Below are 22,282 nucleotides of genomic sequence, written 5' to 3' on the forward strand. Positions count from 1 at the left end.
TGCCTGCTCCCTCTCGTTCCAGTGACTGCTGCCTTGCTGTGCAGACACATTTTTGATGAACGATTGCAGTAAACTCGCTGACAAACGCTTTGCGCTTCCGGTTTAATAATAAAAGTCGGCCAATTAAATGCTTTCAGTGTGAAAGCTGCAGCAGTGGGAAATGTTTATACAGTTTTGCACTGACTGCATCTATCATCTCGTGACATTTCAGCAGTCTACATTCATATCCAGATGTCCCTTTGTAGAGGTTGAGTTAGCGGTCATTTAGTACAGATTTATTCACAGTATTGTCGCCACAGGGCAGTTCAAAGAAAAGGCAATATTTATCTATTGACATGAGTCTTGCAAAGTCAAAATGAAAGAGCGACATGAGGTATAATAAATGGCTGCCATATTCTATTTAGATATTTACATATCCTCAATCATTATATAATGATTCTTTAGTTGTATGAAAGGAATTAATGAATTTCAACAATTGAAAGTCAAAACTGGCACAGGATCTACCGAATACCATTTCAACTTCAAATTTTTTTTTAAGTATATTTCTGTGAACTCATGCCACAGCCGCTGCTGGATGGGTTGTCATGCATTTAGTACGAGCATTGGATTTCATTAATTCCAAATATCAGCAATATCATTTATTGACATTTCCATCAGTCCCGGAGGCGTGTCTTCACGAACAAGTTGGCATTTAGCTCAAAGTCCCTGTTGTACTAAAGGACAGCCTCACCTAGCTGCTAGCTACAGCTGCAGACTCTCTTATTTCGGCCGCTTTATTTAATTGATTGTTCTTTAAATGGCAGCTAACATTAACTGGATCTGTAAATGCACGCTACTTCCACGCTTCCGTTCCTCCACCTTCAGATCGGACCCAGCATTCGTATTGTTTCACAAAATGGCTTCACTCCCCACATTGTTTAACAGTTTTAATTGATAATACGTAGAAGCGCTGTCATACTTGATCACATTTTGACTGTAGTCTTTTGTCGCTTTTGTTTGACCTTGTGCGTTTGTTGTGTCTCAGTCTCTTGTGAAACTGAGTCAGCCATCTGTCCAGCCAGTACCACTCACCCATACCTCTGCTTCCAGTCTCTGGAGCTAATCACATGGCTTGTGTAGCGCAGACCTACTCTCCCTCATGTGCGCTATGGAACCTGTGGTAGAACAATCCAAAGCAGATTTTTGCCAACAAAACTAGACCTCCTCTGCTCTGTTGGTGTTTGCAGTAAGTCCTTCCTACAGGAAAAGTCACACGAGATGTTCTGTGCACCTTTTGTTGTAGCCCTACAGGAGAAGCTTAACCTAGTTTGTCCATAGTTGAAGATTACAGTGAGATTAGTTGTAGTATCCAATTGCAGTTTCTCTAGTTTGCCAAGCCCCTGTAGCTCACTCTGGGTCCACGACAATTAGTTGTCCAGCTTTAAACTTGAGGTAAAGCTTTGGATTTTGAAATGGATCCTGATAGACTAAAGTGACCGTTAATGCAAGTTTATTTTCTGTCACTACATAACATATGCCTTCCTTTTGAATTTTTCGTAGCACAAACTCACTTAAGCCCATGCTGTGCTGTATGTATTTGGCTTTTTAGCACAGATTGCGTAGAGATTGCATATCTCGTCGTGTACAGTAGTGGCTTCCACGCTGCAGCTGGTTGGACAGGGGCTGCATGTGTCTGCATGTGAGGCTTCAGTGTTTAGAGTGTGTGTGTGTGTGTGTGTGTGTGTTTGTGTGTGAAGGGGCTGGATGTCTCTCCCATCCACCCTTACACCAGTCGCCGGAGGCTATGAGCTCTGTCTCCACAAAGACCGTCTCTCTCTCTTGTCAGTTCTGACGGTAGGCTGTGCACATTTGCGGACGAAGACGCGGAGAACTCGCCTACGGTTGTCTTTTCGTGACAGGGAGAATATTTTGGGTCGGTCGCCTGCGTGCTTATTTGTAGACGGAGACAGAGTCCCGCGGAGTGACTGACACTCGGTTTGATCGCTGTGTGCCCGACATGTACCAGTGACCTCATTATGTTACATCCTGCTTTTATCCAAATCAATCAATTGATCTTTGTGACTCTGACCGCTTCACCTAAAAGCAGCTCATACTACAGTCCTTGGGGTTACATTTCTGTCTATACAGGGATATCCACACAAAGCACAAAGCCACAGGAATGCAAGTTATTGAACACCTAGACCTATTTAAGTCTTGGAGACAAATTGAGTTGCCTCCTGAGTCTGACAAGTCTTTAAAGTTATCAAATGTTTGGCTACAGATATTTAGCTGCAGGAAAGTCTTGAGTGTTTTTTTTTTTTTTGGAATAAGACAAATCGTTTTGTTTGTGTAGCCAATTTTTATTATTAACTTATTCATTTATCAGCTGTAGTAAAAGCAACAAGACTTTATGGGTTTGTCATTTTTGGAGAGAGTTTTTGATGCCTGCAACAGCTGCCACGTCTGTGAGGCTATTTGACCTGACATCTTATGGGTTTCTCGTGTTTGTTAGGTAGTTCACGGTATGTTTACTTTTATTTAGAGGTGCGTTCTTTCTTTATGCTGGCATCTAGTCCTGTAATGTCAGAGGTGACTGTGTGAAGCTGAGGGACCTTTTCTCAGGTGTCAGCAGTTTCCAGTTGACTTCAAAGACGAGGACAAACTCAACGGTTTCTGACCAGGGGATGTGAAAGAGCAGCACAGTGTTTTGTCCCACCGTGACCTCCTAAAGTGATGCTGCAGACCAGAAGAGGCCGATCATCCTCTCCTGGAGTGGAAGGCCTCTGGATTTAGGCCTGGTTACGTAACCGTCTGTGTTGTGATGGCTTTGCTCTACTACTGCAGCAAATGCCGAAGGCCGCTTATCTGACTGCTTTGGTGAACTCCAGTGGCTACAGTGATGACTTGGGCTGACACTTCAAAGGCAAAAGGAGGATCATGTTGACTCTGATCCAGGAGTCATGTCAGGCCGGTAGCTTTAGATAAGCATTAGTAAATTTACACTTCTCATCTATTTGAGAAGTCGCACGCTAAGAGAGTGTTTTAATCTGTTTTTGTGAAGCTCACACACGCATATACTTGAAAAATGATCTGAATGGACAGAAAAATAATGACAAGTCACAAAAAATGACCTTGCTGGGTTTCAGACTGTAGTTTGCGATGTGGCGTTTACTGCACATGGTCATTTCATGATGACGATGATGAAAATCCAATTTATCTGTTGACATTTTTCAACCTACTCTTGTTCATTAGAATTATTTGTCCATAAAGTCTGAGCCAGCTTTTGTTTATCAAAGGCTATATGGTGGAAAATAAATTAAACTTGCAGGGGGATAGATGAAGTATTGACCAGTTATATTTCAAATGAATTAACTCTCCAAGCAAGTTCTAGCCAAGAAAGCAGCACATACAGTTAGGTTTCCCAAACATTAGCACACATCCTCTGAGCCTGAAGCTCCATGAATTTCAGCCTCACCAGGGATCAGTTATTCCCTTCATTGACCAAACCTGCTTGCTTGCGTGTCTTAACTGTTTGGCCAGAGAGGAGACCAAACTTATGTTCTTAATAATGTGTTCCTTATTATTTTTGATTGGTCCTATGGCCGTTGAAGTGTTCGGTCTTTACCCATTTTTACAAGTTAAGTGGAAAAACTACTCAAACCTGTAACATATTCATTTGTATTGTACATACTGTGTGAACTAGATCTGGCAACGCAGCTCAGACGTTCGTATGAAACCTGTGAGCAGAGCCCTGAAGACCTCATCCGCTCCTTCAGCAGACAAAGGTTATTCATGAGTAAAAAATTCTCTACGCATTCGTCACTGATTCTCAAGACGATGCCTCTGACACAGGAAAAAGAGATTGTCTAATATGAAACGACTCTTTGTCAAAAAAACCAGCGCGAATCGCTTCTTCCCCAGTCCGATGATGTCACGCAAGAGTATGTTTACTTGTTTGTGAACCGTGAGAACCGTGAGCCTCCGAGGGGAAGCTGTCTGCACCGCATTCTCAATGGACTGGTGATCCGCACTCATGAGGATGTTTGTAATTTCACACACTGTTTCTGAACTGGAGAGCATGTCACCGAGGCTGAATTCATTCCCTGGAATACCATCTCGCTTTGACACCCGGGATGACTCGTCAAAACCCAAAAATGTAGGCGCTGCCCCCACGTCACCTTTTGGCTGTCTAGGGCCTCAGTAATGGAAACCGCTACTGGATGAAGCCTGGCTTCGGTTGGTGGTTTGCTACCAACTATTTCCGTCCACACCTTAAACCCCAGTTGTGGATTTTTCTGTCTTTCCCAACTGCATACTTGTTCCCCCCCTCCTTCCTTCCTTCTGCTCCTCCTCTGCTTCGCCTCATTCCTCTGAGTCACAAGTCTTCAAATGAGATTGTTACGTGTAACAGAAAACCCAAGCTGTTTTTTTTTTCCTCTCGCTGCTGTTCTGCCCTTTAGTTAGCCTCGATGCTGGTTATCAAAGATGCCTCCTCCCCATTCCTCCGCCACATCATTTGCCGTTCCTTTTAATGGAAAGAACTGAACAAAGTTGTGGCGCTCTTAAACGCTATTGTTTACTCATCCTAAGCTTGTATTGTTTTGCCATTCATTATGTGTGCTTCGGAGTGCTTAAACCACGGATGACACAGACCAGATTATTGTACTGAGGGCTTTAATTAATGATAATTACAGTGAGCTTCTAGCTATCGTTGAACCACTGGGGAGTTAATTATTATAGCTCATGTCTGTCTTGGCCAGGAAATTGGATTTAAACAGTAACTATTGGCTATATCTACTCAGTGCCTGTCGTTGTATTCGTGACTTCCTATAACTAGAAATCTGGTCTAACTGCTTAGATTGGACATGGCAGGGTTTTTCCAGAACTACACATGGTGCAACAAGAAGCTTTTGCATGATTTTCCTCCTGTGCCGCCTGTCACTCGTGTGTTCTGCCCACTACAGCGCATGTTGCCCTACAAATGGATTATATGGTTATATAATAAAACAGTAAGGAATAGGATATTAGCCCTGGAACAGGATTATGAAGCGCGCATGCTGATGATGGTTGATAAATGATTGTAGTATAACATCACAAAGCTGATCTTTGCCCAGGAAGAGTGATATCAGTGGGTTAGTGTTGAGAAATCCAGAGAGGCTGTTCCATAGTACTGGTGCTGCAAGTAGTTTTAAGTGAACTTCGCAATATTTATCCATATATCAGAGAAGCTACAGGATTTAAGGACACACATTCAGTAACTTTATTGAATCCTCCTTTGACATAATAAAATATAGAATAAATAACAATGTCCTCACTTATTCTGGTTTGTATTATTCATTTTCAATATACATTTATTTTCCAGAATCCCAAGACTCTGAACGGTCAACGTACCTGGTTCATACAGTAGTGTTATGATTGCTTCTCTCCATTTTAGACGCAGGCAGAGACCTGTTGAAGTCAGCCAGTGCAGGACTGCGTTTGTACCTTAACCCATTCAGGCCTAAATACTCTTCTGTAAACCCCCTCTCAAAACCTGAGGTTTTTCAAAATCTGTCAACGCTTACTAAAACCTTAATTTCTCAGGCTCTGTAGCAGATAAAAACATGAGATAAAAAACATTTGACAGCTTACTTCTTTGGCTTTCAACTTGACTGACTTGCTAGGGCATAATCTTCAAATGCATTTTCTTAAAAAATCAATAAACACCAAACATTTTTAAAATTTTGAAAATCAGTAAAGATCTATTTTTCCAATTACTTCGTCAATATCACTTCCTTCACTTGAGTCAGCCATGACGGATCGCTAGCACGGTGTTTAACATTTTTGACCAAAACATACTCCACGTGTAGGCTTATTTCGACCAATCACAAAGCGTTTTATTAGTCACATGAGTTTAAAAAAAATCCCTAAGCATCTCTGTCACTCACCCCAAGAATATTTCAGCCAATCACAGTGCATATAATTGGCCATGTGCCTCGAAAAAGACGACAACGCTCAAAATGACGCGTTTGCCGGTCTTAATGGTAACTACGCATAGATGCGTGACCCGGTCTTAAAGGTAAACACGCACAGATGCGTGATCCGGTCTGAATGGGTTAAAGCAATGCTGCAGGAATTTGAATATAAGTTAACATTTTTTTTCCACGTCAAAGCCCTTGCCGAACGAGTTCACACAACGCTGAGCAGGTACATCTCTAGTTTTCTCAGTAGAGTGGAGTTCCTAATCAGTTTTCTGTGACGACACGGTTTTCTGTGACACCTGCTCTGGTGCACCAGCTGAAGAGGGGAGCAGCTACAGCGATAGAAGTAGGCCACATTAACTAGGAGTACGTTGGTATGCGAGCGTTGTTCTATGAATTCACCTTCTCTAGCGGTCAGGAAGGGGGAAATGGATTCAAGGAAGTGTTTCAAGTAAATATTTTGATGCTCCAGATGATAAAAAATTAACTGCCATTCACTAGAGGCATTAAAGGTTGAATATTTACTCTTAGTGCCAGAAGTGAGGTCTGCATTGTAGCTTTAACGCAGAGAACAGAACAGACTAGCTGAATTGCATGCCAATCTGGTGATTTGGGCTTTTTAGGATAAACCAAGGAATTAACTTGTGCTTGTTAAAATACATTAGCCTGCCTTAAGTGTCATGTAACAATCCCGTTTGCCTTGGCTAACAAAAAGCCGATATTTTAAAGTTAAATGGCTTCCTTTTTTTTTTTTACATCCTAGTGAATGTAATCCAAACAAGAGGGCAGCACTTAGGCTTTATTTGGAACGTCAGTTATGTAATGAATTTCTTCACCTCGGTCGATGAAGTTAATGCATCTTAACATGCTCAGTCAACACCCTGCTCTTCTTTGTAAAACACTCCCAGACGCTCAACAGACAGTTGCCGTAATGTTCCCTGGCACCTAACCTAAGCACATCCAGTCAGCCATGCCCGCCAACACTGGCTTCACCCACATCAACGTTGTGTTTTGTTTGGGCCACCTCCCTTTTTCAACAATGCGGCTCTCGGAAAAAGAACATGCTGTCGTGTGACTCAAGGCTATTTCATTAAACGTGTTAATGCACATGAGAAACAGAAAATCAACACCATAAACACCAAAGTAAAAATAAAAGAACTAACTAGAAAAAATAAATAATCTGAGCTCACTGTTGAAAATTTGGTATTTAAACAGTGGAAAGAATTTACTGGTTTATTTGCATGATTTTTTTTTTTCCTCTCTCTCTCACTGTTTTCTTGTTGGATATCAACCAACCCGACGTTTCCAGAAGTGTTTCAGGTCCACTTTGCTGTGCAGAGGTTTAAGTCGTCCAGAGAGGACACGCCGCAGCCGAGCCAACTGGATTTCAGTGAAAGAAATGTCTCTGTCCTGTTTGTCTGTCTGTCTGGCCTGGTGGTAGTTTGGGACATTAAGATGAGTTTAGACAGGCTGCAAAGGGATAGGTCATGCCCTGCCTATTAATGAGTGGAAGCCAGTGATGAAATGAAATCATCCCCAGATTGATCGTAATAACCACGTTGTTTTGGAGGAACACTGGGGCCTCTTGTCATATGTGGTTTGAGGACATGAACCGTCTTCTTGTCCGTTCAGGTGAATTGAGTTTGTGGGCTGTTTATCTAACTAAGACAGGGGTCTGATAAAACTGTCCGTTTCATGAGGATGTGATGGTGTGCTCTTAATTATGCAGCGGCAGGGAAAACATAAAATTGAGTATAGGCTGTCGGGTGGAAAGAACATAACATTGGAACACTTAACAGCATATAAAACTAATTTCATTGAATGGGACATGAGAACATTTTTACTACCCGTGCTAGCTCTAAACGATTCCGCTCCTTTGAATCAATTTAAGACCCTTTTCCCCAGAACTCAAGGCAGGTGCGAGGTGGTACAAACATTTCCAGGAACAACCTCATAATAAGCCCTTTCTCGCTTTTGTTTCTTCGTCTCTTCGTCTTTTATTCTGCTGTTTTGCTTCTGCTGGGTTGTCGGTTTAAAAAAAATAAATAAATAAAACAAAATGGAGCTTTAAATTTTGTTTTAACCTCCCAGAGTAACCGTAGATGAGCAGAACATTTGATTCTGCTAAAATCACCTTTTTGTGTGGGTATATATATGTATACATCAAATTGTGAACAACCCAGACCTCTCGCAGCTTTTATCTGTATAAAATGAACTGACAACTCTTTTAATCTGACACCAAAGCCTGTTAAAACATTTATTTTATTCTCTGGTAATAATAATCTACAACATCCCCCCCTCCCCCCTGCAGGTAATTGACTCTCTGGGTGTCATGATCTACAAAGCTCTGGACTACGGCCTCAAAGAGAATGAGGAGCGCGAACTCACCCCGCCACTGGAGCGCCTGATCGACATGATGACCAACGCCGAGGAGACGGAGTGCGACCCCTGTCCCGACGAGGGCTACGAGGCCACGGAGGAAGAGGACGAGTGCGAGGAGGAGGAGGAAGAAGGGGAGGAGGAGAAGGAGGACCTAGTCGCTGCTGCCTCCGCTGGCGCAGTCAGCAGCATCCAGTGCTATCGAGACATCATCATGGTAGGTTGGACGAGCGGATGGGGGCTCGTTTTTAGAAGGCACGGCGGCGGATGAGTCCTCCAAAGAAGCTGGTTGATGATAGATACATGGGTGGATGGCTGTTGTTCAGACAAAGTGTCCAACACAACAGAATATTACACATGTAGGTGTAGTGCAAATCAGGCCGTGCATACATTTTCCTTTTCAACATGTCAACATCAGGTTTGTTAACAGAGCAGCTCAGTCACACATCACCAAGCTCACCAAGTGGCTGAAATGCTGTAAATTCCCCAAGTAGCTTCTGTATATGAGACTTTTAATCATAGCTGTGTAAACACGCTGGCATTTGGGGAATAGGCTTAGAAACTGTCACGGCCTATTCCCGCTATATAATGAACTCTGTGCGGGAAAACAAATGTTTCGTCTGTTTGCTGCCGCTGCGTGCTTACCACGGCCTCCTAATTCCTTCAACAATCCTTCCCCTGCAATATGTTTCTGTGACACGGCCGGTTTACGTAACTGCACATTCTCGGCCGCCCTCCTCCCCCGTCGCTCTTCTCTTCTGTCCTGTCAGGGAGAGGTGGGTCTGGACAGTGAAGGTTCAGCCATGATGTAAAGTTGACAAAAGATGACAGGCTATTAAAGCAACCCCCTTAGACAGAAATAGATGTTTAAAGTGCTGAATAGCGAACAGAGGGATGGTTACATGAGCTGTCAGCTTCTTGCCAGAGCTGTCAGTCCGGGCTTTAGATTGTAGCCCCCTCGTCGTCATGTGACTGGGATTATGGCTCATCAAAAACCTGATTTCAGGAAAAAAAAAAAAAAAAAAAAAAGGAGGGCTGTCAGTTTCACACTTAAAAATACAAACACAATGACCGTGACACTGATGTGCGGATTACGGAGTTAACCTGCAGTTTTTCTTCATTTTTGAACTAAATGAAGCTTCACCTTCCTTCCTTGTTTTTGGTCAAAACAATGGAAACAACCGATGAGGCGATATTTAAAGCGTGCACTTGCTCCGACCTCTCAGGTGTCACCTGGAAATTTCCCATCGAGAGTGAAAACAGAGATAGCATTTGCCAAGTCAGACATTCCTGCGGCCAAGCCCATTAGACGCAAGATGCAAATATGCAATTCTTCAGGTTCCTCCCTTCGTTCGACAAAAGGTGATTTGAAAGCACAGCGTTTACTCCGGCAGGCACCTTTTATTATCGCCACAATCACACTCGAATACCTCACAGGTCTGAGCTTTAAACGGCAGACAGGTGATGCTAGGCATGCAACGTCGCTCCAACTGGACAGTCAGGTTTACGGTGTTGATAGTTCTGCTTCACACGGTGTCATGTTTTTAGCCACACGAGCAGCAAGTCCTTCTGTTGCACCATTAGAGACTGAAATATCCTTACAACTAGTGGATGGATTGCAATAAAATCTTAGCTATTCCTCTAGCTCAAGATGAGACGAAACTTCAGTGAGATATTGGATGGGTTGCAGTGAAGGTTTGAATCCCATTCAGCATGAACTGTAATAACTTCCTTGTTCCCATGGCTTCCTGTCAAGTGCAACCAATTAACAGTTTAATTTGACCAGTGTTTTCACATAACGTCATTACAATCCTCCAAATCTAATGACACGCTCGAGCTATACTTTGTGTTCAACCAGACTAAGATCGGAAAAATCTCGTCTCGTCATGTGAGCATGTTGGCTTTTTGATGTTGACGCTATAGGCTGGTAGTTGGTAGTACGCATTAGAGCGACATGATCAATGCTTTCAACAGATGGATACGTCACCCTATACTCTCTTTACAGTCTAACACGGCCACCAAACTGAAGAATAGTTTTATCTCTTTACTGGAAATTGTTTCTATCCGTTCTCCTTTCAAAATTTATTAAATAATTGGCCACAAAACACTCTTGTCTTAATCATATACTGTAAGAAATCAATTATACACCAGTTATGCAAGATGCTAATGTATGCATTTTATATTGGCCATGTTTAATTAATGATTATGTCATAAGTGCCCATTTATATAACCCTCTCCTTTCCTCTTCTTTCCCTCTCCAGATATGTTCGTCCCACCTGCCCAGCCCATCAGACGCCCCCAACCATTACCAGGCGGTGTGTCGGGCTCTCTATGCCGAGGCCAGGGAACTGCGCACCTTTCTCGAGAAGATCAAGAGTGCTAAGGAGGTGAGAAAAGTCTGGCAGCTGATATCTGCGAGCGTAATTCATCAATCGAGTGGAAACACACAATATATACATAAAAGTCATGAACAATTACTAATTTTGGAAAAGTATGCACACAGAGGAGATGGGAGATTGTGAGAAAGTACCAAACTCTCTTATCATTGGGGTTTACCACTTTGCTTTGGTATGCCGGTTCGCTGTGTAGAATGAAAACAGGATCTGTAAGGGCATCAGGCTTTCTGTTGCCGAGAAAGGAAAATACCAGAGTGGAGCCCAGAAACGGCACAATAACGACCGAACAGTCCACAAAGTGGCAACAGGAGGGAAGGATTGAGACTGTGTGGGTGTCCCTGTTTGACCCGCTTGTTTGGCCGACCAAGAGCTCAGCTACTTGGCATGATTTAATCCTGCATGGACGTGATCTGGCATCCTGATTCTTGTGTCTGTGCACTGGCGAAGTGGAAGATTTCTGTCTTTAAGCGGGGTATTGGAACTGGAGAAAACGTGCTTGGATTTGCTATTTTCAATTTGCGCCATAAATTAAAACGGCAGGGGAAAGAGACGCCATTAAGCAATATACACTGCAAAATGTCATAAGCAGCCTGAGCCAGTGGAGGAAACATCCCACCCTGGTGCATCATGGAGCCGGAGGAAAAACATTCGCAATGGCAAATTCTTGTACTCCTACTAATACGATGTTGTTTGGTCTGATTGAATTGAGGTTTAAGAGTACAGTGTGTACACAGTATGCGGGGCTTCTGCAGCAGACATCATCCATGCAAACAATCTTACGTAATACACGGTTATAGAATCAAGTTTAACCTTATTACAGCAATTTAAGGAGCTTACAGGAAGGAATGGGGCAACCAGAATATAGGGGACTCCCTGTAGATGTCACTGGATAATTGCTAATAAGTAACCACGCATCGCGCATGCTTACAAATTTAAAGGTTAGTCACTGAGTTTTTACTTTCAGTTTCTTTCACTTTTGCACTTTTTCTTTTCTTTTTTTTATCAGCACAGTTAGTAGCAGCTGCTTCTCTTGGATTCCCCTGAGTTTTCGACCAATATAGAAACCAAAATTAGTTGTCAGTGAGAGAGAGATTAGATGTAATGCATTAGGGTATTTGAAGAGAGGTTATATCTGTGGATAAAAAGATGCTTATGAAGAAGGAATGTGTTTCGGCAGTAATTTGCGTGGCTGAATAGATGTCCAGATGATAAATGGCCAACCGAGACCCCTAAAGGCTCTTTTCCTTTGATCTTAAACTCTACCGTTGAGTTATAATTAGATCATGTTTTATTCAACTTTTGATGAACCTATACTGAACTCGGAGCAAGAGCAAATTAAACGGACGCTGTAGCGTACCAACATGTTTAAAATACACCCAGCAGAGTGGCAGTTAACAGTTTCTGTGAACACTAAAGGCACCTGACGGAGCTTGTTATGGAAAGGGGTCATACATCAACAAGGAGGGCTGTCGTTAACTGATTTAAAATTCGAACTAATCACCCAGAACTTTTAGTAACTAGCTTTCGGACACAGTAATCACAGACATTAGCTGACTATTGATGTATTTATTTTTCCTCTGGTTTACTGTCAATACAGGACGAGACGGGTATCGACAGGCACAGCATCTATCGATTAATTAACAAGCCTGCAACAATAATATGGGCACTTTGCCAGTGACCTCAAGTTCATTTTAGCCAGCATCGTCAATGCAGTGGAGCACATATTGAACACCATGACGGGGCTTTCTTTCCTCATTTGATGTGTTTCTTTTCTCGTTTCTTGGCTAGAACCTTCGCAAGATGGAAGGTGAGACTCGGGAGGAGTCCAATCAAGACCTCAATGAGCTGCAAAATGCGGACTGGGTAAGAAGAGTGTCCACGCGATGCATCAAGAACCACCAGATTAAACTCGCGTCCATGCGTTGCTGTGATCGTATTCTTCATGACGTGAAAGTAACGGCTATCGTATCTCTTTTTATCGCTACCAGGCACGGTTCTGGGTGCAGGTGATGCGGGATCTGCGACACGGTGTGAAGTTGAAGAAGGTCCAGGAGCGTCAGTACAACCCACTGCCGATTGAATACCAGCTCACACCTTACGAGATGTTGATGGATGACATCCGCTCCAAACGCTACAAGCTGCGGAAAGTCATGGTGAGGTTCTACATAACGAACTCAGAGTTACTGGAATGAGATTGTGTTAATACATAATACTTCCTGTTCCACGGTCATGTGTGTCTGCGCTGTATTCAACATAGACTGTATGTATTTCTCTATTCCAGGTGAATGGAGACATACCTCCAAAGTTAAAGAAGAGCGCACATGAGATCATCCTTGATTTCATCAGGTCACGACCTCCTCTCAACCCTGTGAGTAGCAGAAAACTTCAGATGCTACAGAGACCTTTCTTCTGTTTGCATCTGCACCTCAGTAGGATCCCCGAAGTGACCTAATACTAGACCGACAACTGGCATAGCGACGTCCCTTATGTCTGCTCGACAACAACGTCACATATAAGCCTGATAAAGCCGACGTTGTTCCGTTTGTCAGCGTTTAGTTCCATTCTGTAAGAGCTGTTGTTTTGACAGCAGGTGTTGGCGCTGCATTCATGTGCATAAGCATGCGACATGCGTACTCAAGGTGCCTCTTGTGGGGAAAGTACATACCCTGAAGTCTGAGTGAAAAGGAATTCAAAGAACTGTGATTGTTTTCGGTTTCTGCAGTGGGGATGAAAAACAATGGTTAGAGGTATGATGAAAAAAGTTCCTGCGATATGAAGGCACCTACAAAATCCTTTACAGAGCCGGTAATCTGCATTGTCTGTACTGTATTCAGTATGCATCTATTGTACTGTCATTGACATTGAAAATCCGTCTGGGTTGGCGCGGCTGTAACAATGCTTAGTCACCGACATCAATGTTTGGGTGTCACTTGTTATACACAGTACTGTCATTGACTGGGTGTTAAGGAGGATTACTGAGTAACACTTGCATCACTGCATTGTCGTGAACTTGATGAATAATTGCGTGGCTGTAGTTTTAAAAATCATGTGCTCTTTCGTAACAGAAGTGCGAGGTAAAAAAAAAAAAAAAAAATCTCACTCTGGTTGCCATGGCAATCTATTTCTCACCCCATGTGCTTGTCATGACAGGTCGCGGCCCGTAAACTCAAACCTCACCCTCCGCGTCCCCGGAGCCTCCACGAGCGTCTGCTGGAAGGCATCAAAGCTGAGAGGAAGCTGAGGCCGGTGTCACCCGACATGATCCGCAGAAGCCGCCTGGGTGAGACGAGAGACGCCCACCGACACAGAAATGATCATTAAACAAGAATCTATGTGTGGTCTCCTGGATATATGAGTATCAGCAGAAGAAATCTCTTCTTCCCTCTGGCCCAGCGTGGCTGTTAACTGACTGCACGGCTGCTCTTTATGGCCCTGACCCATCCACTCTGGACATAAACCATTAACTGCATCCATCATGTTTACTCTAACAGCCCTCTTCCTGTGTTTATCCATTCACTTAATCAGAAGTGTCAAAGTGTTTAAATAAGGATCACTCAGTCTGCAGCCGAGGGCCTTCGGTGTATTTTTTTTTTTTTCTTTAGACTGACGCTGCTGAAGAAGCAGAGACTGAGAAATGTCTTTGAACTTTCCTGTTTATGTAAAACTGCTTTTTGTAGCAATCAGTCTATATGAGGTAGATAATCCTTCTTGGCATGCAGCGATCATGATTAGCCAATTGGAGATAAAGCTAGAAAGCTTTAATCAGATCAACATTTCATCTGTCTATACCATGCAGTTTTTTAAGCTGCTCTCACAAGACTCTTCTTGTTAGCGGCTTCAGAAAGCCAACGAAAGCGGCTGTTGCATAATCATACATATAGGAGGTTGTACACATTGTAGAGCCCTGTAAGAACAATCTGTTTGTTTATAAACGTAGATGGTCCATTGACTTCATCGTCCATTTTTAACTTTTTCTTTTTCTCCTATTTGCCTCCGTTTATTTTCCCTCAAACATGGGCATTTCTGTCAGTCATGCGGCCTCTTAGCATGTCGTACAGTTTTGACTCGTCAGGTAAAGTTCACCCTGTTGTTCTACCTCGTGTTTCATTCCAGGCTATTGTTAGGGTCAGCTCCTGCTTGAAACGCACACGACTTGTTTTGATGTCATCGTCTTGTATCAGTATGTGCGACGCACTGACGTCACCCAGCAGCCGTTTTGATCTGGACACCTCCTGTACCTGGGGAAAAGATGGGTCAGCAGCACAGTGCAACTTAATCTCAAGAGAGTGTGACATTTTCAGTGTCGGTTAATCCGGCGTGTTCGGGCTCGTCTCAGACGGGTAAAGTGAAAATACAAACTCGGCGAAGCATTTATTGTAGATAAATTGTGAATGGAGAACGCCCCTGTTATGTATTGCTGCTCACAGTTTCTGTCTGTGGTTGCCACTGAGCCCGAGCCAGTAATGTGAGATTACGAGTCATCACTCCTCCTCTGCAGCCAGTCTGACCTGCTGGTCACCATAATCCTCTCATGTGAAAAATTACATAACGCTGGTGTCAGCAGGCCTACCTCAGACAAATATCTGAACGGCAGATGATGGTGTGAGCGTAGCTTTACGGCTAACGGGATGATCCCAGCGGACGTATGAGAATAACATCTTGCACTGTGGCTGCACTCATCGTCTCTCTCTCTCTCTCTCTCTCTCTGTCTTTTTCCCTTCACGTAGTCCCTCTGTGCTTTCCAGCTACACACCGTTTATTTATGCTTGAATGTAGAGCACTGTTACAGAGCATCCTGTTAATTCACACCTGGCTGACAGATGCTTGTTGCTGCCAGAGTCCTCCCTGTGGTATGAGTCTGGTGTTGGGAAGGAAAATATAAGAACATGTGTTCTCTGATTGACGGTATGTCCTTAATTCATCTGCAGGTGCGGGGAAAAGCATCAGCACCCCTCAGGACCTGTTCCGCAGTACAGGTAACGCACTTCTTGCACAGTATCTGAACAAAGTGAGCATAGCCAGCTTCGTTTAGTCGAACTGGTTGAGGAGAAAATCGCTTAACATTGCTATGATTGAGGTTTATCCTCATCCGTACCACCTCTGTAGTAGGGACAATGCAACCATAGTTTACACAGGATTACACAGCTATTAAGATTCAGGAGGATTTATGCTTCACTTCCTGTACATCCTGTACATAGCCAAAACTCTGTTCAGTGTATCAGATGCTACAGTATGTCTTTACCTCTTTCCTGACGGATGCAATCTTTGACCCGCAGACACTCCTGACGCTCAGAGGAAGTTGACAGTCAGCACCCAGTCTCTAGCCAGCGGCACCGTGGGACCCAGTCAAGGTGGAGCGCTGCCGCTCAGCCAGAGGAAGAGGCTGCTCAGAGCGCCCACGCTGGCCGAGATGGACAGCTCTGAATCTGACGTAAGATATCCGACTCTGTTTCCCTTCGTTGTGTAATATGATCGTCCCCTCCATGTGACGGCGAGAGGACAGTTTAATGAAATGCGTTTAATTGCGCATGTTCCAGCCGAGATATGAAAATGACATAAATGATTAGCCTAGAAGTATTTTGTGTTTTTGTTGTTTTCTCTGAAAACATGAATCACTTCAATGCTAATTTTCCAAACACGCAAACATGCTAAAGTAATACTGCTGAAATTAATTTAAAGGCAGACAACTTTATAATATTCCTTGGGAGACTTTTACCCTGCAATTTCTGAACCATCACCTGACTCAGCATGTTTTATTCTGTGGCTTACAGGAGGAGCCCACACAGAGTAGCTCCAGTATGTCCACGTCTTTGATTGAGGACACGTCTCCTGAGTCTGTCGTGGGGATAAAGGGTATGAACTTACATTAAACACTTAAGCATGTATTGTGTTTTTTTTTTCGCCCACTTTTCTCGGCTCCCTCACCGACAGCCTTCTCATGCATTCTTCTTTTTGTGTCCCGTGCCTGCAGATCCTCCAAAGTTCCTACCCATCTCCGCCACCCCGCAGCCAGACAAGCGTCAGTCGCCACAGAGGAGGCACTCTATCGAGAAGGAGGCCCCGACAAGTGTCCGGCCTTTCGTCGCGCCGTCCAGACAGAGCTCCAAGTCTTTGGTAGGTTAACTTTAGGTGTCTTTAACAGTGGGAATCAGACCCGTTAATACCGATGACTCCGTGCCTCAAAGGTTGATGATGATCTTTTAGATCTCTGCTGCATTCGAAAACAATAAAGTATCGATTTTACTCCCACAGTTGTGGCTACCCCTGTAAAACAGACAAGGTTGATTTCAAAGATTTAATATGACAGCTAGTAGGATTTCCATTGAGTCAAACGTCGTGTCAAACTAAAGTCTGCGTGGAATGTAAATAATCAAAGTCTTAGAAATTAAGTGACAAAAGCAGAAAATTTTGATCTGAACGAATGGAGCCCGTCACTGTGGCCACAAACAACCCTGTCTATATCTGCTGAGTTTCCTCCCGTCCTGTGACTGCTCATTTGTTTGCAGTGAAGTCACTGGTCTTCTGAGTAGCTCTGTCCTAGTCGTATGATTCTAGTGAGGTTGTTGGATGTAATTGAAACCACAGGAAAGCTGCTGTATGAAGAGGGTTACATGGGGTTGGTTTATTCTCACCACTTGTTTACTTATTTATTTTTTAAATGCCAGACCTCTGGCGCCAAACCAGAAGTCTTAGTTCCAACCAGGTGAAAGTTGTCAAATCAGAAGAAAACCCCTGGATTAGATGTCTTCCATTGATTTGGCTTCATATTTTACTTTTTACACTAAACGTTTACAAATAGTTTTAAAGCTAAAAGCCATTGTTTCCAGGTTATTTCTAGTTTTCTAGGATGAAACTTTCTCTCCCCTTGTATCTGAAACAAGAACAAGAAGCTTCACATTTTTTCCTGTTATGTCAAAATTAGAAGGCGGGCTTCTTTAGTTGATATAAAACTAAAGAAGCCCGTCTTTGTGGCTGTCCCTCTCAGTTAATCTTATTATATTTCATTAACATGTTTACTCTGGTTAGCCGTCCTGTTCCAGAGACTTATTCGCAGTCATTTCCCTTTCTTTCTTTTTTTTTTTTTTTTTATATAATGCTGCAGCTGACGTCCAACCCCAGCACCAAGGTAACATGGTCAATGTCTTGTTGATTCATCGCCATCCATTCTTCTTGTGTTTTTATAGATTTTATTTTAATATAAGGAAAGGAAAGGACAGAAGTTAAGGGGCGCGTAGATCGTTTAGAGGGAATCCCAGCAGAGACATGTAACATGTAGACTCGCGTGTCTCTGGTGTCGATGATGGAGGAGAAAAAAACTAAATTGTGAGGAGAGGTCTGCCGTCTCGATGAACTCTCCTCCTTTTGTCATTGATGCCGTCAGATGATTTCTCAATCACTGGGCTCATGTTTATGAATGGCGTGAAATCAAATCTTATGCCACATATTAAATAAAAGGGAATTAATGCTGAACGTGTCATTGAAGTTAGAGAGTTTATGAAACAATGTGAGGAGTTCAATCTGAGCTGCTGAAAATATCCTCTAATGGATTCACAGAGCTCCTGTATTGCATTTTTACTGAGCATACAGCATGTTATTAGCTCCTTGGAATATAAGCTCCTGTTTCTGTTCCCTCTGCTGGTCAGGTGGAAGCCGCCAGTGGCGCTAAGGGCACGGTATGTCACTGCATATCGTCAAATTGCATTACACAGAACAGTGTGTGGGGCAACCGTCCAGAATACCGTATAATTCAATAGACCTGTTTTAGATGAATGGGACCTTGTGTCGTGACTGCTGGTTTGAATGTGTTTGCGGCGCGCTGAAAATAGCTCGGGGGATGGTTAAAAAATCTGCAAACATTAGCGGCGGCAACCGAGACTAAACGAGTAAACAAGTTCCCTGAGACATTTTCACTCTGGCGCTGCACATCTCCAGGTGTGACCTCGGCTTGAAACATGATGGCGAACCACTGACAAATGCTAAAGATGAATTTATGGAAAAGAGTCGTGGTGTGGTGATGGCACATGATGGCAGCCATAAAATGAAAGGAACAAAAAGGAGATTAAAAAAAAAGTTTAAGCTAGTAGAAAACCTGAATAATAGTGAAATATGGAAAAACTGTGGTTCACCAACATGGCATGTGTGTTGCATCACCTGGAAGGTCTGTCTTTTCATTGTCACAGTGTCATTGTCAGCTTCTCTTAGAAGCCGGGTGCTTCCACACTCACCATCTCATGGCATGTTTGGTGTTTTGGTGCATTGGATCTTTTGTCACTCACTCAGCTGCTGTCTGCTCACACGGTGCTCATCTCACTGGAAGCATGGACCCTCATTTATTGTCGTTGCCCGTTCCTGGATTATGCTTTTACTCTTCTGCGTACGTTAGCGTAGTGATGCTGATGTGATGCTCGTTTCCCCTCCAGGAGGAGTTCTGTTACCCGGTGGAGTGTCTGGCTCTGACGGTGGAGGAGGTGATGCACATCAGACAGGTGCTCGTCAAGGCCGAGCTGGAGAAGTTTCAGCAGTACAAGGACATCTACAACGCTCTCAAGAAAGGAAAGGTAGAAGCTGCGTGTTTTGCTTTCAGTCGAAGACGATCATTTGTCACATTCCTTTGAATGCATCTGACAGCATTTCTCACATTGCTCACGTTGCTCCTCTTCCCCCCCTCCCTAGCTTTGCTTTTCGTGTCGGACCAAAAAGTTCTCCCTATTTACCTGGTCCTACACCTGCCAGTTCTGCAAAAGGTAAATGGAATCACTATTACAAGAACACAGTAAAACCAGACCGGTAAAACTATTAGGTTGCCAGTTTTATAATAATTAATATGTAATGTTGGAAGTGACAAAGACTTTAAAGAGAGTGTCTGGGGTTGGATTCAGAAAGGATTTAGATTTATCAGACTGTCATCAAGTTGCATTTTGGGTAATGGTTCAGTTGCATCAAATTTGCTAATTTTTTAAACTTTACCTGACAATTTTACACAAGCACTCATTAGTGAAGAGCTCTTTAAATAGAGCATCTGTTCAGTAATATCTAACTGTCTGTTTTTAATCTCCTCCAGGCCGGTGTGTTCCCAGTGTTCGAAAAAGGTAGGCGGCTGTTGACACCTGTTAGGCATCGAGTGAACACCAATAAAGGCTTGATAAACCACGAGAGCAGCTTTCATTATTTTTCTGTCTTTTTTTTTTAAATCACAGATGCGGCTGCCGTCTAAGCCCTATTCCACTTTGCCCATCTACTCTCTGGGCCCCAGTGCTATGGCTAAAGAAGAGGCAGGTGCAGCTTCTGCTCCAGCTGAGGCAGAAAAGAACCCCTTCGGGTCGGGGCAGAGCCGACACAGCCTGCGCAGAAGCGTCTACAAGTAGGTTCACGCGGAGTTGACGTGTTAAATTTGGCACTGACGCATTCCCGACTCGAGATAGATGTTCACTATTATGCTCTTTTCAGGTTTTCCAAGCACGGCAGCAGCAGTAGCAGCAAAGACGGACACTCACCGGACGAGCTGGAGCTGCCCAGGGGGCTGACCGAGGACTGGGTCACCATGGAGGTCTGCGTAGACTGTAAAAAGTTCATCACGGAGATCATCTCGTCCAGCAAGCGCAGCCTGTGCGTGGCCACCAAGCGCGCCCGACTCAATCGCAAAACCCAATCCTTCTACATGTCGTCGTCCAGCTCGGTCAACTTCAGGCCCTCGGAGCGCACCATCAATGAGGTGTAGTCATTCAGTGAAATAAAAAAAATCTCCTTAATCTATATCACAGACTGATTCTCTGCAATGTAAATATGAATGGAGATGAACAAAAAAAAGTAACCACGAAGCCAGTCCGTCCCTTTTTAAAGTTAGTAAAGGTTTTTACACCTTAACCCCGCTCAGGAAAAGATGCTATCGTTGGTCAGGACTGTGTAGTAGCTGCCGGACAACAAAGGACAGCCATGTTTTATTTTTTTTTGTAAGTGGCAGTCACACAATTCAGGGCATGTTGGATGAAATGAGCTGCTGATGGCACCTTTGAACCAGGTAAGGATGTACTTTCATCACAGAAGTGGTACAGAAAGCCAAGAGTCTGAGTTATATCATGTAAATAGTTCCCAATAAGTTTAAGTTTAGCTATCACTACGTTTTCCAGTTCCTGTTTACTTCTAGCACTCAGGACGAACAACAGATTGTCTTTTTTGACAGAAATGCACTGTAGATCCTTGTCAGGTCTGTCGGGGTAGATCTTTAACAGTCCCCTGCCCCTCTCTTACTCTTCCAGCAACAAATATGCCAAATGTTACATCTCTCATTTTTGTTTAAGCTAGGTTCAATGCATATACGCTGTTCATCTCATGTTGCTGAGACGACACGTTGAGGGGCGGGGTTGTTTTTCTGGGTGGGGTTTAGTTTAAAAATGTATATTCGATTCTGTGCCTGGTGCCAAAATGTAATTTCTCTGAATGCCTTTGTAGTTATAGATCTGTTGTACATATGTGCGATAAACAAAATGGGCGGGGCGGGGATTTTAGGGCCGTCCGAGGTTTGGTTTCTTGGCCTTCCATGCTCCATACTGGGCTATAGAAGCACAGACATGTAGGCTTTGTGAATGTGTACATGCTGTATATCTTTATTGTTCCAAAAGGAAATTTAATATAAAAACAAAGAACCAAGTCAAAGTATAATTTTACCATGTTTTAAGATTTCTGCCTCTAGAGTTTCTTTATTTGAAATCGTTCATTTATTAATATTATTATTATGTTTCTGTTAATGTTCTGTTGAGATTTTATTTCCGTTGTATAGTTTGTAAACTCCTCGGTGTTAAGATGCCCCTCTAAATCGCATATAGCACTTTTATCTGACCTGTTTATGTTGGGTTTTTGTCTTAATTAATTATAGTTATTAAATTCGTTTCAGTGCCATTTCCCAGGGTTCCTCATGAATGAAAATGTGCGTGAATGGCTGCTTGTTGTTTCCCCACAAAGGAATGATGAGTAAAAACAGGACACTAGAGTTGAATGTAGGCATCCGAGGTGTATCGCTGTCATGAACATTTTATCTCACACACCAACATGTTCGTAGGGCGTTTAATGACAGTTGTTACCAAATCAACACAAAGCCTAACCAGCCTGGTAAACAACGATGCCATGTTCCAACAAAATACTCCATCAGACCTGTTTTTGTTTCCAACCTCTGTCAGGAATGTGTGCATGCTGTATTGTGATCTGTTTGTTTTTATCAAGGAAATTATAATAAAATCATCATGATTCTTATGTTTGACTCAGTTCCTCCATTACATTTTTTTTAAGCATGTTAAATTTTGTTTCTTTACAGAGCACTTATGTATAAAATCGTTTTAGACAGCAGAGGGCGACAGAGAAGCAGTGGAAATAAAATCCTTGTTTGCCTTACAACAATTTGTACACTTGGGGACATCATGTGGAAGACCGTCTGTACTGCAGCTATTTTTATGTGATAGAATAATGTAAGAGAATTAATATACCGACCGTGCAGCAGGCAACAGTGCTAACCACTGCACCATGAGTTTGATCTTATTGCTACTTTTGTAAAACAAATCCACACAGATGATGGAA

The 22,282-nt window shown here is 43.1% G+C and overlaps 1 protein-coding gene across 3 annotated transcripts in view; it reads left to right on the forward strand.

The window, feature by feature from the left end:
* Window positions 1-21,955, forward strand: part of spire1a (spire-type actin nucleation factor 1a) — a 28,552-nt gene extending 6,597 nt beyond the window's left edge. The window contains exons 3-19 of one of the 3 annotated variants that reach the window (XM_084563626.1): window positions 8,251-8,535; window positions 10,580-10,705; window positions 12,503-12,577; window positions 12,703-12,867; window positions 12,996-13,082; window positions 13,865-13,994; window positions 15,643-15,690; window positions 15,991-16,145; window positions 16,486-16,567; window positions 16,686-16,828; window positions 17,817-17,840; window positions 18,358-18,387; window positions 19,135-19,272; window positions 19,388-19,458; window positions 19,776-19,803; window positions 19,912-20,075; window positions 20,162-21,955. In XM_084563626.1, coding sequence (XP_084419752.1) covers window positions 8,251-8,535; window positions 10,580-10,705; window positions 12,503-12,577; window positions 12,703-12,867; window positions 12,996-13,082; window positions 13,865-13,994; window positions 15,643-15,690; window positions 15,991-16,145; window positions 16,486-16,567; window positions 16,686-16,828; window positions 17,817-17,840; window positions 18,358-18,387; window positions 19,135-19,272; window positions 19,388-19,458; window positions 19,776-19,803; window positions 19,912-20,075; window positions 20,162-20,432 — 2,022 coding nt within the window. In that variant the 3' untranslated portion in view covers window positions 20,433-21,955. The remainder of the gene's footprint in view (window positions 1-8,250; window positions 8,536-10,579; window positions 10,706-12,502; window positions 12,578-12,702; window positions 12,868-12,995; window positions 13,083-13,864; window positions 13,995-15,642; window positions 15,691-15,990; window positions 16,146-16,485; window positions 16,568-16,685; window positions 16,829-17,816; window positions 17,841-18,357; window positions 18,388-19,134; window positions 19,273-19,387; window positions 19,459-19,775; window positions 19,804-19,911; window positions 20,076-20,161) is intronic. The other 2 variants (XM_084563627.1, XM_084563628.1) reach the window with 2 other exon arrangements.
* Window positions 21,956-22,282: the final 327 nt, after the last annotated feature.

The sequence above is a fragment of the Chelon labrosus genome (assembly GCF_963514085.1).
Source record: "Chelon labrosus genome assembly, chromosome: 16".
NCBI classification, from domain to species: Eukaryota; Metazoa; Chordata; class Actinopteri; order Mugiliformes; family Mugilidae; genus Chelon; species Chelon labrosus.